At 41.2% G+C, this 18,876-nt stretch overlaps 1 protein-coding gene across 1 annotated transcript; it reads right to left on the bottom strand.

The window, feature by feature from the left end:
• Positions 1–884: 884 nt before the first annotated feature.
• Positions 885–16,579, bottom strand: DSG2 (desmoglein 2; the record flags this gene model as incomplete). Its single annotated transcript, XM_009878627.1, has 14 exons — positions 885–1,886; positions 3,985–4,326; positions 5,429–5,553; positions 6,571–6,801; positions 8,034–8,261; positions 8,895–9,037; positions 9,939–10,198; positions 11,131–11,316; positions 11,462–11,596; positions 12,626–12,786; positions 14,027–14,171; positions 14,442–14,600; positions 15,640–15,774; positions 16,544–16,579. Coding segments are annotated over 14 exons (3,288 nt in total), but the record flags the coding sequence as incomplete, so codon positions are not given.
• Positions 16,580–18,876: the final 2,297 nt, after the last annotated feature.

The following is an 18,876-nucleotide window of genomic DNA, read 5'->3' as shown; positions in this document are numbered from 1 at the left end:
CAAAGCCACTGACTGAATCTCTGGCTCTAAAAGGTAAGGCAAATTTTAGCTGTTTCTCATATACTGTTAAGGACCAGTTAGGACCCAGTGAAAAATTTGTATGATATAAACATTTACTGGCCCATGTCAGCCTACACCCACACCAAGTAATGTAATTTTTTACATCGAGGTACCAAAAAAAATTGCAGTTCTCAGCTTTTTTGCTACTTGCTCTGTTTAACCCCTGTGCTAATATGCAAGTATTGATTGCTTAAGGTTCAAACACTGATAACCTGAAGTTGTGACATCCCTCTAGGAGATCAACACACCACTGCCCTGAGGACGTACTGGTTTTGGTGGCCTGGGCTTCTTGGGAAAGGAGAGATTTCTTAGCAATTCACCAAGGTGCAGGGATCTCCAGCTGCAGTTCAGGAAGAGCTGCCCTGGCCCACAAGGTCATAGATAGCAAACACAGGATGAGAAGATGATGCCCCTTTAGGGGAGACTTCAGCAGATACACTAAACAGCAGTCCAGAAACCCGACTTATGCTTTGCATGCTACTATCCATCACTACATTTTTGAATTTATTTTTTCCTGCTTTCCTGCAGCTGTGGTTATGTGGTATTATTACACTAACTGAAAAATAAAAAGCAATTACATTATTTTTAAACTTGTTTGCTATTTTTGTACTTCCCACATCTTTCCACTTTGAAAGCATTGCTGCCAATGTTACATAACAACAACTTCAGATCTCCTTACAAGTTTCTTGGTCATAACTCTTATTTATACAACTACAAGCAAGTCCGTATTATTTTAAAAGCTCCAGAAAATTTGGATGTCCACAAAAAGCCTGAGGCAAGATGCTCATGGACACAAGAGTGCCAGACAAGACCAAGGGGCCAGGCTATGAGCGAGTGTACTGCACCGTGCTGTATTTGGTGACCCTGGAAGACTTGCTCAGGGTGGTGCTGGCAGGAGGTGCCTCTTCTAAGTCGGAGCCCACCTGGTTAAGTGGAGAGTCTGTGATCAGCACGTGTTCTTGCCTTCCCAGGCTGGCACTTGCTGCCTGTTCGGCTCTGCTCTGCATCCCTGAGGCTGTCACCACCATGCTGTGCCCCTCTGCCAAAGTGGGGAAGCTGAGGGAGCCCTGCTCTGCAGCAGGCACAAGCACCCTCTCCCGCTCCCTCACCACGACGTACTGGGAGTCGGGGAGATCCTGAACCTTCAGGGCTCCTGGACCGGCACTCTCCGACTTCACCACCCGCTCTGTAACCACCACATTACTTCCATGCGGCAAATCAGGGATTTCCACCATACCCTGCAAACTCGATGCGGGTGCCAGTACTCTCTCCGTCACCACTACATTCTCCTTAAATTGGGGGTCTAGAAAGACAGTGGCTGAGCGGGCAGGAGCCCCTGCAGAATAGGATGTTTCTGTCACGATGAAATTGGTCTCTGCGTGGGCTGTGGGAAGGGGCCGGGTGTCGTGCTGCCCAGAGTGGGATGTGAAGGTTGTTTGTGTGACCACCTCCTTGGACAGGGTGTCTTCTCCTGAGCCACCACCTGCACGCGCTGGCAGGGCGGTCTGGAAGTGGCTGCCTGAGGCAAAGGCAGAGCTGGAAACATTTTGTTGATCTAAGAGCCGTGACTTTGCGTCATTAAGACCAAAACCTGATTCATTCCTTGAGCTACTGTCTTTCATGTTGATATGTCTGCCTATGCATATTTCTGCTAGAGTCTTAAATTTGTCTCCTAAATCATCAAGGAAATGGTCATCCAGATCACCTTCAATAAAGCTGCAGCAGCCGATGGAGCCATGGGGGGAACTTGACTCTCCCTGGGAATAAACCAAGAGACAGTCGTTCGCAGCGTGGGCTTCATCTTCATCCGCAAAAGAGACAGCTTTCTACAGACAGAAACAAAAGCAAGCAAAAGTTCATTAATGTCAGCTCTAGACTTAAAAATTTGAAAATTGGGAACGCTTGGTCAAAAAGGTTAAAATAAGAAGATTTAACTGAACCCACAGAAACCATCAACCAACCAAGGGCAAGGACCTAAAAGTGCTTTTTGCCTTTTTGAAGTTAGTCTGAATTTGACAGTATACTTAAAGAGAAGTCTAGTTGAGAGGTATCACTGCCTATGGCAGAGAGTTTGGATTAGATGATGTCTAAGGTCCCTTCCAACCCAAGCCATTCTATGATTCTATGAAAAATCTGATTAAATTGAAAACCTTGGGCATTATTACCACCTGCTGCTATTCCTACCAGAAACTGCGCCAGTTGTGATACTGCTCCATCTTCACAGAGAGATTGCTTTTATTTTGGTTTAGTGAATGAACTTCACCTCTAACTAGGTGTTTGTGGGAGAGTGGCGAAACCATGCCTGAGAGTATCCTAATATTTAAATGTACAATTAACGAGTACCTGCTGACATGTTAGCACCTGCCATGGCCCTTTTCACTAGCATAGCCTGCAGGATCACACCCAAAAGCAAACAAATCACAAAGTTAAATAGCTTGATACATATGGGAACATAGTCCAGCACTTAAATTTTTAGGCTCTGTGCAGGCCACTTTGCAACAAGGAGGGTCTAAGGGTTCTGACTGCCATGGTTCCAGGGCCAGCTCAGTCTGAAAGCACCACCTTCAATAGGGTTGCTGTCAGTGCTAGCACAAATATATCTGTGTACATGCTTGCACCAGCTCCAGAAGGAAAGACAGCCAAATCTTTGAACCAGCTTTACCTAATACAGCTGCTAACTTGTGCTTGGAATCACTTTTATTTGAAGTCCTAGAGCGCATATTAGCTCAGGTATCTCTGTAATGCGATATATATCCAGACCCAAATTGACTCTGTATGTTTATCTACGTTTGATCCTAGAAATAGGTAGTACATTACCCAAGATGCTTCTACAAAAAACAGCACACATTTGAAACTATTTAGTTTAGTTACTTGCCTAGGATTTTCTCCCCCTATAATCTGAGGAATTTTAGCCTCCCAAAAGTGGTAGAGAGTACCATAATATGACCTTTACTAAGCTCTCTTGCAGGACTTCAACAGGTAGTTATGCTTAAAGTTGGTCTACACGTTAGGAAGTGCAAAGGAGCCCAAGGAAAGCACAACTGCTACTGTTGCACCTGTTCATCCAGAAGACTGGTAGCTAGAGCACTTAGGAGACATACAAATACTTTAAGCTCAAATCCTTCCCTGGCCTGAGGTGGTGATTCACACCTGCACGTCTACTTCCCTGCAGAACCCCATCATCAGCCAGTTGTATGGTGGGAAGATGTTTTGTTTGTACAAGTGGTGGACAATCCATACGCTTCCTGGCATACAGAAGTGAAACTTCCACTGCAAGGAGCACACCAGCCTAAGGATGTGTGTTACGCAAGAGGAATAGCTGCAATGAACAGGAATAGCCTACTGGTCAGGTCACCAAAAAAAAATAAATAAATCAGAAAGTGGATTGCAACATGTGCCTCATATGCTTGTGATGAATGGCCTTTTACCCAGGCTGTTGGGCAAGTCCAGCACCCCACCCAAGACATCTGGGGCTTATCATTCAAAAACCTGCTGCATGGTAACATTTGTAGCTGTGACTCATGATGAGTCACAGCAGCCTCCCAGCAGGCCTGTTTGATGTGCTTAAGTCCCTGAAATTTAGATCACGTAGCCTTTCTCATGGCTTCTTTCAGGGCACGGGGCTCCTTGGTCATGGCTGAATATTCTAGACCCCATTCCCAAGAGAGTGAGAGAGAGAGAGAAGGAAACCTTATAAGCACCCAGTGCTACAAGACTAAGCATTGTCAAGATCCAAGTCCCACACGTGAGCCTAATTTGAAAATCCTTAATGCCCCCAACTCCACGTGCACACAACATTAGCCACTGTGTGAAGACTGTTTATATACACATATCTATTCACCTGTGTTTGCAATAATACAAACAGCATTTCACAACGCTAAGCGTAGACATCAAAAAAGTATTATTTTGGGGTCATATGCTTACATCATTGAAGTAGTCTCTTAAAAATTCTTCATTCATGGCTCCTGGTGCTCCCATCGCAACTCCTCCTCCAGCCACTGTCTTGCCTTCTACACCTGCAATGCCTTCAACCCTTCCAGCTGCCATGGCTCCGTACTCAGCACCAGAAAGGAGATGTCTTTGCTCTTCCCACCCTTCCTTGGTAATAGTGCTGTGATGGTCTCTTACGCGAGAGGCAGAGCTGCCTCCTTCTGCTGCAGTTTCCTCTCCACTCATCCCTGCTGCTGCTGCTGCTGCTGTTACTGCTCCGTTGGTTGCTCCTCTTGACGTCCCCACTGTAGTGGGTGGGATGAAGCTTAGCACTGGCTACATAAAAAACACAAATTAGGATGCGACATGAAAGCTTTGCTGTCTAAGCACACGGAACTCGCCAAACCAGCAGCGGGGCTGGGTGGGACCTGGGAGGGTGCTATCTTATGACTTGTTCGAATTCGCATTTCTAACATGTTGCTGCAAAGAGTAAAAGGCCTCCTGAAATAGGGTGCAGCTTCTACAGCTGCATTCCCAAGGAAGATCATGGAAATGTTTCTACAGATCATTGTTTTCTTAAGATTCAAAGGGCTGGGAGTGAAAGAAGCGGGGGGGGGGGGGGGAACCCAACACCGAGAAAAAGGCTTGCAAAATTCCAGGGAGCAGAGCTGTTCCAAGAAAATCTCTGACCAGCTTTCTTCACACACAAGTGGGGGAGTGTGCTTCTACAGTGCTGCCTAGCCCTTTCTTCTTTTCTAGCAGTTTGGCTTCCCTGTTAATTGCCTTTTAACAAGAATTTGGTGTGAGCATCGGCCCTAAATCAAAGTTTTGTGCCTTACTTCTGTTTCTCTGTTATTCTTCAAAAACATGTCAGTGTCATGCCCTTTTCTGACAGCTTCATTCTGTAGCATAACAAGAAAGGGCAAACTTGGCATTCACTCTGCAGATTTGCACTTTTCTTTTTCTGCCTTTTTTTTTTAATTAAGAATTTCCTCTGTTGAAGAGGGCAAAAACGCAGGAAAGTAATTTAAAATGCAGTCTGAAACCTTTAACTAATGAGTAGAAGCTAAAGTTTACAATCCATTCACTGCTTTACCAGGCTCCAAAGAGGTACAGAGCATTCCAGGCTTCCAAATGCAAAGGCTTTGTGCTTTGCAGCATTGATGCTTTTTCCGATACTGCTATCTTCTGCTCAGATACCATCAACATTTGCTTGTCTGCTTTCCCTTCACTTTGTGATTTAAACACTATGGTTGGTTTTTCTAGAGCTGCTGGTGGAATTCATCTTCCCAGCATCGCAGGATGGTTTTTAATTAATGTTTGCACGCAGTTAAAATCTGCTGTATAGCTTTGAAATATCAGCCTGTAACATGGAAGAGGCACCAAACTGACCACTTGGGGTAGAAATCAGAGTGAAATGCTGTTAAGAGATACTTACCTTCTCCTCAGGAGCTGCTCCTTCGCTGTTCCACTGACGCAGCATCGCTTCACTGTGGTCTGGTATTGCAGCAAATCCCTTCGGTCCCGAGCCACAGGGACACAGCAGCAGTAACAGTGGAATAACTACGGGGAAACAGAAGCTTGCCATTAACTATGTGATTACTAGGGTCAAAGCAAGCTAGCAGGCAGTACTGAGGTTTGGCCAGCTCCCATGCCAAAAATGTATCTTTAATGAGCTCATCATCAGTATGACGGCTGATAAAGACTGAAGACAAGGTCTCATATATTCAAGGTATTTCCTAGAAACATATGCCAGGTTGGTTTTCTAAAGAGTGAACTGACAATTAACCTGTCAGGGCCTTAATCCTGCAAATGACCATGCCATATATGTAGCTATACTTCTATCTAAAAATCACATATACCAAAACGAAGCCCTAAATAGCCCTGTAGAACATTAGCACTTCTAGCTCCTCCTGTTCTTTTACTACTAGATGACGACATGGCATCTTGTAAATTCCACCTCACCACTGCTATGACACATCTAGAGCATTTCCTCTCAAACTCAAAATAATCCAGTTTCAGCAGCAGAGTTATTTGCACGCCACATACTTTTTCCCCCTCCCCCCAGCTAGATTGCTACCAGCCCAAGCGATAAACTATCGACATTTAAAATGCAATGGTATACATGATCATATCCTGACTACAAGCATTCTTGTCTTATTTTGGAGCTTCTATTTTGTCTCACCATAAAGCAATGTCACACACTGCTCAGAGCAAGGCAAAGTGAGGGAGAAGAGGGTGGAGAGAGCACTGTGGTTTGAGTGGGCAGTTGGGCTTCATATGGGGAGGTGTGGGAACACCAAAAGGATTCCTTACTGCCTCCCCATCTGTTATTTGCAGCACCATAAACAAATATTAAAGTTGTACATATTAATTTTAAAATGCACAGCTTGAAATCCTTTGAGGGTGAAATGCTGATGTTACCAAAATTAGCTGGGGGTTTGCCATGACTTCACACAGACTAGGAGTTTACATGGATTATATCAAGATGATAAAACCTGCGAGCCAGTCTGCTTCTTTCCAGATACCTTGTAGACCATATCTACAGTGCTTCTGAGATAATATGAAACAATTACTTACGCAGCAAAAGTAAAAACGCCAAGATGATGAGTGCAATCGCTCCTGGTCCCAGACGCACTGACTTAGAGCCAATAAATTTCTCTTTGCATACACCATCATCCGCACAGTTACAAACACTCAGTTGCAGAGACTGTACTTGAGGACAGCTGAATCCTTGGAAATCCTCTACTAGGATGGGAACTTCAGTTCTACCCGGCTTCAGGTTTTGTGGTACCAGCTGTATGCTGGTGCCTGAGTAGAAGTGAGGGTCAAAGAAAAAGAAAAAAAAAAAAAGAAATGAGTGGAAAGTTGACTCATGTCAATGAAGGGAAATAAAACCTTCACAGCCTCCCAAGAAGCTCCCTTCATTTAAGTCCAGCCAATGCAATGGAATTAAGTTTAATTAGCTGCTACTACAGCATATGTGCTCTTACAAAGTAAATCATGCTGGTAACAAAGCAGCCATGCTCACTTGTAGTCTCAGATGATTGTGAAGAGTTTCACGCCACCAGAGACTTACCATGGAAGAGAGCTCAACTACCCATATTGCTTCACATCATCCAGATAACTAAAGGCTGAATTCACGAAAAAGCAGCTTTAGGAGTCTAATCTGTTGTAGGCCACAGGCAGAGACTAGGGAACCAACACAACTCCTGTGGCCACGTCACACCAAGGAGACAACTAGACAAGAGATGCCCAGATGATGTTCCCAGCTGTGGCACATGACCTTATTCAGAAAAGCTGGGATCCCTACAATTACTGCTAGTCTGGCTGCAAGCGGGGTGAGGAAGGCTAAAAAGATTTCTTCTCAATCCCAAATCTGGCCATTAGGATGATTGCTGATTGCTTTGCTGTGTTACACTGTAGGATTAAGGAAGACAGAATAATGACTCTGAGAAGAAAAAAAAAAAAAGTTTTCTGGTAACTTCAATCTACCTGAAGCATTTACTTCAAGCACCTCCCAGGCTTAACATGAACGGAAATGCAAGAGCAAAATGCTCATCTCATTCTGAACTGCTCACTAAAATTATTTATGTTTTCTGACTTTTTTTTGTTCTACCATGCTGGACAGTCTTAAGACAGGTAACACTATATTTCCCCTTTTCATGGCCCACTGTGCAGCTACATTTATCTCTTTATGTGTAAGTTAGAGCAATTGCAGAAGACGGGAATGGCTTGATCACACCATTAACCATGAAACCCTGGTCATGACATATGCGTCAGCAAGCAAAGCAAAGTTGGTCCAACTGAGGGAAGGTACCAGGCCCTAGAAGATTAAACTATGCTTTTATAGCCATTAGAAAGAAGGGAGCAGAATGTGTGTGATGCGTCTTCATGCCTGACTCCCATATACATATATATACATATATATATATACACTATGGCTTGTTTTTGGTCTGTATCAGCCAAACTGTCAGTTTGACTGCAATTAACAAAAAATAGTACAACTCCTACGAACTAAAATTAAAAATATATTTTCTTACCATTTCTGGATGTAATTAGCCATTGCTTTGCTGTTCCTTCTGGCTCATCAATGACAGTAAAGCTGAAGGGATCACTGTTTGGGTAACCATCCAAATCATTAGCTGTAACATCAACTAATTTTGCATCTGAACACACAGTCTGCACAGGGTTCACAATAACTGGACAGTTATCATTCTCATCCTTAACTTGAATAGCAACCGTGCCGGTGACAGTTTTCTTAGGAGAATCTAAAATTTTAAAAAATGAAAAATTAAAATAAAGTGAAAAAATTCACCTTGAAATAAAAAAATCGTAGTATTTTCCAATGCACAAGCATTTCTGAGTTAAGCTCTTTCAAGAGCTCTCCCTGGACCTTATGGGAACAATATTTCTTTCCTAAACTTAATAAACATATTGACAAAGTTCCTCTGAAGTCAAGTTGTTTTACTATTTTCACTTAACCCCAAATGTATTTCCTGTGTACGGTTACACAATAACATGCACAAAGTTCAGGGAATCTTTCTTGCTTGGCATTCAAGAAAACTTAGGATTCTGAAGTCTGTCTCAGTATACTGATATAATGGCAGATTCCACCTTGTCAAGGGATGTTGCTATCAGATTGGATTTTGCAAAACTCAGGAAGTTCACCTCCATCTAGTCAAAGAAGATAAATGTGCACCTCAGGAACCTATTCCAATGTTCATCCTATGTCACTGAGTTGCCTATGTCTCTCCTCCAAATGCAAAACGTAGGGGAAACTACACTAGGTGCCTAGCTTTTAGGCAGTTAAAGATACAGAGGTTAAACCAAACGCTGCTGGAGAAAAGAAAACTAACCCCCTAAACAAACCAGTTAGTGTGAAAACAAATCTCTCAACTTACCAGTAGTTACACCCAACATGGTGATAGTGTAGGTACCATTTACTACATAAGGAGATTCATAATCAAGCTCTTTGGCAAGTCTGATTTCACCTGTGGTTGGGTCTATTGTGATCCAGTTTGCTGGATCTCTTCCTTTCATGTATCTGAATAAAATTGCATGAGAGATGTACACATTTATAATGAGGAAAACAGCAATCGGAGGAAAAAAAAAAAAGAAGATTCACGGTGTGTTTGCTCTTCATTTAAAGCAGAGATTAAACCCCTAGGTCTGAGGTCTGACAACTCCTGCTGCTCAAATTGGTCTCAATGATTACTCTAAAAGTTGAAACCTATTTTTCCCCTCTAGATTTAGGTGTGAAGGCTTTATAAAAAGTATACCTAGGGAGCAAGACTGGAGTAGTGCTGCTCGTCATCATCCTCTTTCTCTCTATCACTGCTTCTAGCAAAATCTAAGCAACTCCCAGCAAAATCTAAGCAGCAACCACTGGGGAGAGACTATATTAAAGGTGAGGGGTGGAGGGTTCCACCAGTGGATCTGCATCATTTGTGAAGGCCACAGTGGTGGTTCAATGACATGGGAGCTGAAGAGCCACAATTCCAAATCTAAACACACATATGCAGACTCATGCACTTTACACCCTTTCTGTTCAATTCCTAACCTGTCTGCCTGTTTCTTCCTAACGTTTCTGCAGACAAAGTCAGACAAGTAAATCTACTCCCAGAAGTAGGCAGGCATGCACGCACGCAGGGACAACATCAGCACAAACACTTGTGTCTCAGCACATACAACAGAAAGCAAGCAGGATGTTCACGTCAGCTATATTCTGCATAATAGAATATCAAAGATGATGGTAATAATGTTGTTTTAGGTGTAAATTATGCGCAGTAAAAAAAAGTTGGCTCTGAAGTTTTGCACTTGATGATCTGAGAAGTCTCTCCAACCTTAATGATTCTATGAAATTACTTCAGTTCAATATATACATTTTTCCAGTAAGATGTGATTTCTGACATACTCATTTGTGATGGTTATAAAAAGATTCTTACATGATGTTCTCTGCTATTTTTCCAGCGTCTTCATCATAAGCTTGATACTGTCCAATAACCTGTTTGACCTGCAGTTTCTCACTTGCTTCAATAATTTTTGTGCCACCAGGGAATACAGGGCCCTCCCGCACATTAATCACATTAATTTTGATTGGAATTGGTTGTGCTTTATAATTGTATTTAATTGATTTGTGGAACTCTGCTTTGTTTGTGACAACAATACCCAAGTTTAGGCTTTGCATTTTTTCATAATCCAGTTCCTAGAGGAAAAAACAAAAAAAACCAAAACCTCAGAATCTGACAGAATCTGATTTAAACAACATTCATACATTAAGCATTTCAATCCTTATGCTTCTTGGTGCAAAGAACTGTTGGTTAGCACATTACTCAATACATAATGCTTCATCTCTTTAAAAGTACTTAAGGAAGATTACCCTTATTTTTAATAGATAGCACCATAGGTATGTCTTTATATTATTGAATTTAAATTAATTTAAGGTAGGTGCAATAAGCTGTATCCATATATTCCGTCTTAACTTTCAGTGAATCAGTGTTCTACTGAGTACTTCCAATTTTAGTTTTTTTACAAAACAAATTAATTTCCTTATTAATGCTTATCAAATTTTTACAATTATCAGCTTTCAGATAAGAAAACAAAGCAGAAAAGAAAAAAGATACTGGGAGTACCAGGTATTTTCAGTTCTTGTGGACTAAAGGAGAGTAAAATTCATAAAACAGAAATTTCCACTTATGGAAAATATTTTTCATAATTTCTATTTATAGAAATTAAAAAAAATAGTCTGTAGACCATGGCTCATAGAATAGGTGTTGCCTGCAATGTTGTCTGTGGCAATGGAAAAAAAAATTAAACTGAGACCAGCAAAGACAAAAAAATATGGGAAAGTTTACAGCATATGGGTGAACATCATTGCCCAACAACAAGGGAATTTTGAGGACTTCTGTCCCACTAGATATATTTGAGATGACACAAAATGTAAATATTAAAGCTGGACAAAATCATCATTTCACATTGAATCACTGAATATACCAACAAAGAATATACCAAATGAGGAGTATCTGCCATGTAAATTTACATATTATATACTGACTAAATAAAAATAATTTGCATGTCAACTTAAAGGGAGTAAGTATTTCTAATGTTTAAAGACAGCTCTCTAAGGAATATACTAACCTTCACAAGAGTCAAAATTCCTTCATTTGTTTGGGTATCTGTTACTATACGAAAAAAGCCATCTTCATTACCAGAAACAAATGAAAAGTTTGCCAGCCAGTTGTCGGAAAACTCTTCATCTTTGTCAAACACTTTTATTCGCAGAACTTCTACATTTGCTCTGTTTTCTTCTATGCTTCCTTCCAACTGCAATTGAAAAACACCCTTCTTTAAAAAGATGTCATGATTTACCTCACTTCATCAGTGCAAGAAAGTTTGCACAACCTCATACTAAGCAACGGGATACTGACAGGGGTAGAAACATGCCAAATATTGTGATAAATGTACTTACTGCATGACTTTCAACCACAGGCAGATTGTCATTGACATCCAAAATCTTGATTTCTAAAGAACATGTTGCAGCATTCCCACCTACTTCACCACCACGGTCTTTTGCTTCCACCAACAAAAAATAGCTACTTTGTGTCTGCCATGGTAAGAAAAAAAACATTTAAAGTAGGCTAAAGATCTATCCTTTGCTATTTTATCTCTATTACATTTTTGAAAACCCGTCTTGGGGCACACGGGTACACACGCAACTACCTCAAAAAGCTCTGCTGGAGCAGAGCTGATGCTTTGAAAAGGATTTGGAACTTTTGCTTCCCCCCCCTCCTTAAAGCATCAGACTGTACTTATATGGTGAGTGAAGAAAATAATAATAATAAAAAAAATCAGTGATCTATCAAATGGGACATGGCCAGCAATACCTGCATGTCAGGTCAGGGTTAGAGGCAGAGACCTTACATCCAGATCACCATCTGCTGGCCAGAAGAACTTTGTGCAAGCAGAGGTGAAGCTGCTGGCAATAAGTGGCTTTCGACACTATTTCACAGTAACACCCATCCTAATTCTTTGCACCTCGATTTGCATAGCAGGCTGTAAAAAATCTAGATGTGATCAGCAGCTTTGCAGATGGTGCAGACAGGTTATCTTTGCCACATGCTCTCCAGCAGAAAGAAATGTCCCCTTGCTCCATGTAACTGCTGCCCAGGCTGCCCACTAGGGATAGAAAGCAGCAGTCATGGGTTGGAGGGGGTGATGAAGGGAATACATCCTTGCTCCCATCACACACACTCTCCCCACTCCCTGATAGAAAGCAGCAGTCATGGGCTGGAGGGGGTGATGAAGGGAATACATCCTTGCTCCCATCACACACACTCTCCCCACTCCCTGAAAAACATGCATCAGCTGGACAAGGCTTTAATCCCAAGGAGATGTAGGAAGGTAAGAGGTCTGACTCTTCATCCCAGCAGGCAGAGTTGAAGGTGACACAACAGGCAGATTAGAACCATAGAATCATAGAATAGCCTAGGTTGGAAGGGACCTTAGAGATCATTTAATCCAACCTCCCCGTCATGGGCAGGGACACCACCTCTCGACTAGACCAGGCAACATGTGGGGACCGAGCAAGGAAACGTGGGGACCAAGTGACAAGAATGGGAGGGATTGTTTTTACCTCTCTATCAAGGTTTATTTTTGCTACTCGAACCTCGCCAGTATCCTTATTCATACTGAATGCAGCACTAGGGCTTTGGGATATAATCCTGAAAGCAATTTTTGAATTTAGGTTATTTGGTTCATCTGCATCTGTTGCATTTATCCTCATTACAAGAGTACCTGGGAAAAGGAAATAAAATACAATATTTATTTACAGTGCCATGCACTGGCAAGTTTTTTTACTGTAACATCAAAAACAACAGCACGTTGCCAGAGGACCTGCACAATTTTCTGATGCCCTTGCCTTTATTTATTTACTTAAGGAATAGAACTGAAGTGGCGCTCTTAAAAATCCAAACAGTATGTGTTAAAAGTATATTCTCTAGCAAACAAAGAGATTGTAGCCACACTCAGAATTCAATGCACCAAAATCAAATAACAGGTTGAATTCTCTCAAAAATTCTGATAGAAAACTGTTGATATCACACAGAGAAGAAAGGTTTTGAAAAACAAGCTAAATTTCCCTCAGACACTATTATAAAGGGAGCACTGCTAACTCCTCTACCTGAACGTTATTAAAACCATTGTTCTGTATTGATGCCCTCCAGCAGCCTCACTCAAAACACATGCTGGTCCCCATGGTGCACTGGCCTTGTAACCCATGGCACAGGGTTCTGAGCTCTGGGAAAGGGTGTACCTCAGCATCCACTACCCGAGTTAGAACACCAGCTGGAATTCAGGCAAACAGCTATTACCACACAGCTGCTACTGACCTGAAAGAGAGCTCAGGAAACTTGAGACCTCACCCAAGTGGATGGTCAAGTATTTGTTTCTTCAGATTTTCATGAAATAGACACCATGTGAGGTATGTATTAGGTTGTTTTATTCCCGCTTTTCTTATCTTCTGGGAAATAATGTGCTGCTCTTCTATCTACTGACATCAACAGGAAAACTGCCACTAACTTGTTCTTTGAGGGTGAGGTCACAGCCATATGCGCTTAACAGGGAAGTACCTCTCCAGCCTGCAGATAAAGCAGGGCTTTTCACGAGTGTGGCAAGAGCTGAGTCCCTCCCAAGTAGGCTGGGACTGCCAGGCCAGAAGGCAGCCTGCAATCCTGTGCAATTTCTGCTAACAGAGCCTGGTTCCTGGATTTGTGTTAGCTTTGACACGAAACCCAAAGGTGCCATAAGAGGAAGTGTTGTTCTCTGTTGCCTCTAGGTTTATGCTTTCACTTAACCACACTGCACAGCTTAGCTCGGAAGAAAAACTTGCATTCTGATCTGGATAACCTAGCCTATGCAAGCAAGAGAATATATCCTTGTTACTGCAGATAAGCTGCTGCAAGGAGAATATTCACTTGTGTCCTTGCACATGTTGGGAAAAGCCAAGAGGAAAAAGTAATTCTAAAAATAATGTTACCTGTTTCACTCAGTTCTTCAACTGAGCCAACAAAAACTTCATTTGAAAACACTGGAGAATTGTCATTTATATCCACAATTTTAATTGGGAGGTCTATTGGCTCTTCCAGTTTTGCTCCAGTCTGATCTAGCGCATGACCTCTGAGCTGAAATAATGGGACAGAAACAATAAGCAAACCCAATGAGTGACTGTAATATATATATAAATACATATGCAAAAAAAATAGAAAAATATATATTTAAAATAACATGTAAGCATTATGTAAGAATATATAATATGCTTATAAACATAAGCATGTATACATATAAAAATATCCACAAAAATTAAAACAAATTGATGCTAACACATTTGAACAAAAATAAATAAAAAGTGGATAGGAGGGTATCTATAAGGAAAAAGTTACTATTCAACTTACAAGCAGCATTGGAGTCTTTTCTCTGTCAACTTTTCCTGTTATATTCAGGTCTCCAGTCTTTCCATTGATAATAAACAATCCATAAGGAGGTTCTGTTACTCCTTGACCAGATATAGTGTAAGTCACCACTATACCTGTATCTTCAAGATCAGAATGTATCTAGCAGGAACATAACAGATTGAACAGCATTCAGTAAATAAAACTGCATTTAGAAATGCAGTGAGAGCACACTTTTGCTATTTTTGTAATGAACAAACAAAAATTAAACACACTTCTCTTCACTCCTTTGAATGTGGAGATGTTGAGATGAATTAACATGCAGGAAGAGCTGCATGTTCGTTTTGAGGACCTGGTGCAGGGAGATGAGGAAACAACAGTTGGAACTGTGGAGTGGAGAGGTCTGTGGGAGGAGAAAATTTGGATTGCTTGGACAAACACAGTAGGCTACAATGCAAGTGCAAGGAAAGGCTAGAAAATGACTGTGGTAAGATGAAAAGCTGGAGTGAGGGAAGAAGGAAACTGGCTGATCAAATGGACTGGGGCAAAGAAAATGAGAAAGACCAAGGAAAACAAACAAAAAAAAAGAGCCTGGAACAATGAGTTGAGTAGAGGAGACTGAAGTTACTTGAGCAAAGCTGGGAAATGCAATACAATTTTTTAAGCTAGGAAGTGCAACTAGGACTTACAACATGATAGGATGGAGGAAGAAAGGTCAGACCTGGAAGAGGAACAGGTAGAAGAGGCTACATAATCTAGAGATTGTACCCTTTCTCTGCTGTCAGCAAATATGTGAAACATCTGGAAAAACGCATGTATGTTGTGCCAGCATCACCATCAAGGGGCAGCCCAAGCAGAGGTTAGCAGCCTGCTACCACCTGCAGTTACTGTATATACTGAAGAAGACAGTTGTGGTGAATTCAGGTTTCAACATTGGTGCTGAACCACAGCTGAGTAGGGATGGCAGAGTGAAAAACAAAGATACCACTTTCCCAAAAGTTTTGTGAAAACTGGTGGCTGAGAAAAGACTGAGCCAAATCTGCTGAGGGAAGGTAGCAGAGAGAATTGTGCAATGGACATTCAAAAGTCTTTTTAAATTAAAGAAATATTTGTGCATGTGTTTAGGAAAGCCACACCCTTATCTTACACTTTCATCTCTAGTTTCATGTTTATTCTCTATCTTTTTTTTTTCTGGGCTTACTCTAGCGATTGGATTCCTATAGGAATTGTCCTCTTCTTCCCTTATGAAAGCTGGAGGGACTGTCCAGTGTCGCTTCTGTCGGACTAGGCTGTAGGGGTGAGACAACAGGCCACTACTGCCATTTCGATTATAAACCTTAAAAAATGAAACAAAACAAACAAACAAAACCAATGTTGAATATCTGCGTTACATTTAGACATTTCAGATGAAAGCTTTATTACTGCTGTAGCCCAGACTTCTGAATAGCTTTTGGTCTTTCAATACCTAATAGCTTCAAAATCATGGAGCAACACTAGCCCACAATCTAAAAGCAATATATTCCTCAGGCAGTTGGAAGAGGAAAACTACACTAGTCTTTTCATCACGACAAAGTTAGGTAAGACAGGCTTTAAATACACAATCGAGTTCCGATAACCAGAGGTTAGTGAAAATATACCTGCTCTGGAAGATTTAAGTGCTTGTCATCAGAGGTGGAAGAGGTTTGGCACTAAGGGTGCTTTAAACCACCATTTCTGCCTTATGACCCTGTTAGCCATCCCACCAAGCTACCTGGTACTCAGCCTTCTCTCTGAAACAGAATACACAAAGCAGCAGGCACTACACAACCCACCCACTGTCTCTGCTACCCGTGCTCAGCTACTCCTCACTCTCACTCTGCATGACACCCTTCGTCCTTCTGTCCAGCTTAGTCCCTACGGTGTCTGTTGGCTTCCAGATTAACACCCATTTGCTTACATTTTGGTTTTCACTTCATTATTCATTACACAGCTTTCATGTTTCAGAAAATGGTAAAAATCAAGATAGTTATCAACTGATGCAAAGCACGCCTTTGACACTTGCTCTTTCCTCAGAGAACCTTGCTTCAGACACTGACAAAGAAAAGCAGTTTTCCATTATTTCCTACCTTCACATGGAGTCCATTTCCATAATCCAAACAGATCTGCAATGGAAGGTATGATAATCAATATTAATATTATGTCATTTTAGTAGTACTAAAACTTAACTGACAGCCTCCCTCATAAGAACAGCAAAGCCATAAGTAACAGGGCATCTGACCTCTATCAGTTAATATTTCTGAAAAATTCACCCATAACCATTCCCATTAAAAACGTACACTACCATATATTTAAGTTTTGCCCTGTTCTCCCAGCAGGAAACAGATATTAAGCTTTTTTTTTTTTAAAAAAATTACTATAAAGTCAGCGGTTTTTTAAGTCATTTTAGTAATTTATATCTTCAGTATTCCAAAATGACAGGAAATTACTATTGACTGAAGTAAGCACAGGTTGCCTGCAGCACTCTGAAGAAGCTCCCTCTCCTGGGCAAATGATAGATTATACAGGCTGTGACGTGTTACCAGCCACATCAGAGAAGACCACAGGTTAGGTAATGTTTAAAAACAAAGACTAATTGAAACATCTGCTCAAGTGTAACCAATGGAAGCAGTTCTCTACTTAGCACCTCTTCCCGGGAGGATAAATGGCATACGTACATCCCTTATTTAAACGAGGATGCGACATGTGCGTGCTAGCAAGCAAATCGTGCTTGCCCTGACAAAACCTTATCTCCCAACAGCCACGACTGGGACTGCCTGTCTCTTCACGCACCGAGATAGCTCCTTTATGCCTTTAGACACCTCAGTGAGGTGCCTCATCCTAGCTGGAAGGAACTGGAGCCTCAGTCAAATTACCTGAGCCCCTGTATTTATGCCCACTCTCCGGAGGCCAAAGATTCTGCAAGTAACTAAACCGCCCAAACAGCACAAAAATGCAGCTATTGGGAAACAAAACCAAAAAGGTTTTCATTTATTTATTTTTTTATATCCCCCCCCAATTTTTTATTTATTATTTCCTACTGAAATAACTCAGGGAGTATTTATATTCTCACTGACTCTTTTCTGGACTTTTGACTAGGGTCTCCCAATTCATCTCTCTGACTCAGCCTCAATTGCTGGATCAATGACAGGTTTTCTTCTCTTTTTCTTTCTTTTTAAGATGTTATCCCTTTCCCACACAATACAGTGGACAGCGTTGAGCAATGCAGCAGATTGCTGTTTCGACTTGCACAATGAAGCAGTTTTTAAAATGGCAATTTTCCCAATGTATACACTCTCAGAACAAAAATCAACAAGCACCAAGTTCCCTAACATATATGTGTTGTGAGGATATTACACTGAAGACCCAGTTGTTTTCGTGAACATTCTTAATCGTATTTGTTTCTCTTAGTTATATGGATTTTTACATTTTATTTTTACAATTAATGAGATTGTCCCATTGAGAGTGACAGGAGGATTTTGGTTTAGAGTAAAGGTTTTCCAACTGAGGCTGCAACTCTTTTGAAAGCTGAATAACTGCCAAGGCGTCATCATGAACATCCTTGCTTGTTCTTACTGGTAAACTGAAAAAGTGTTTCTCTCTCAATACTGAATGGAGACAAGAGGCACAAGGTGAGTCGTTTCCTCGTACTGGAAACCTGAGAACCACTGTACAAACAAAAGAATCTGAAATTCAAGAACAAGCAGGTCTTCCACTGAGATGCATATCACAAAAGCAGAGAAAGTCCCATTAGTCATTATAAACAGAAAGTCTTTCACGAAGTAAAATCTGTTTACAAATGCTGCAAAGCATCTTTGAAACACTCCATTGCTAAGACAGTACAAAATACTTTTGCTTTTGTACTTTTTCAATCTGTAGCCCACAGGCAATCACATAAGACTTTAAGACACCAATAAAAGGTGTTTAGAGAATGGCTATTTTATTTACAAGATGCATAAATATATTTGGAACATATATATCAAGAGATCCCGCATTCTTATTGAAATATTTTAAAGGATCCAAAAATTTTAAAAAAAGAAGCATTTTCAATGAAATTTTCTTGTAAAAAAAGTCATCCAAAAGGTTCTGAATTTCCCTTTTTTAATATCATAGAGCTGCCTTCTGTTAAACTGCTTAGTAAGAGTAGGAAAGCTCTGTCTGTCATTTGATGTGGATTATGGTCTTGGCACAAAAAGTGGACAGCTACTGATGACATCTGTTGATGACAGAGCTGAGAAGGCATTGTCAGAAGACAACTGAATGGTTACAAAAACTGAAGTGGAAAACCTGACGCCTGAAGTAACAGAAATGGAATGAAACACTTCAGGAAAGCAGCAGGAGTAGGCAAGAGGGCAAGGCAAAGCAGGGCGTGACAGCCGTATATAGGGAGTACAAGGCTGCGCTTGCCCAAATCCATGTTCAC

The sequence above is a fragment of the Apaloderma vittatum genome, unplaced genomic scaffold (genome assembly GCF_000703405.1).
Source record: "Apaloderma vittatum isolate BGI_N311 unplaced genomic scaffold, ASM70340v1 scaffold26021, whole genome shotgun sequence".
In the NCBI taxonomy this organism is placed as follows: domain Eukaryota; kingdom Metazoa; phylum Chordata; class Aves; order Trogoniformes; family Trogonidae; genus Apaloderma; species Apaloderma vittatum.
The sequence above is the reverse complement of the archived record's forward strand: the minus strand, read 5'-3'. Positions and strand labels throughout refer to the sequence as shown.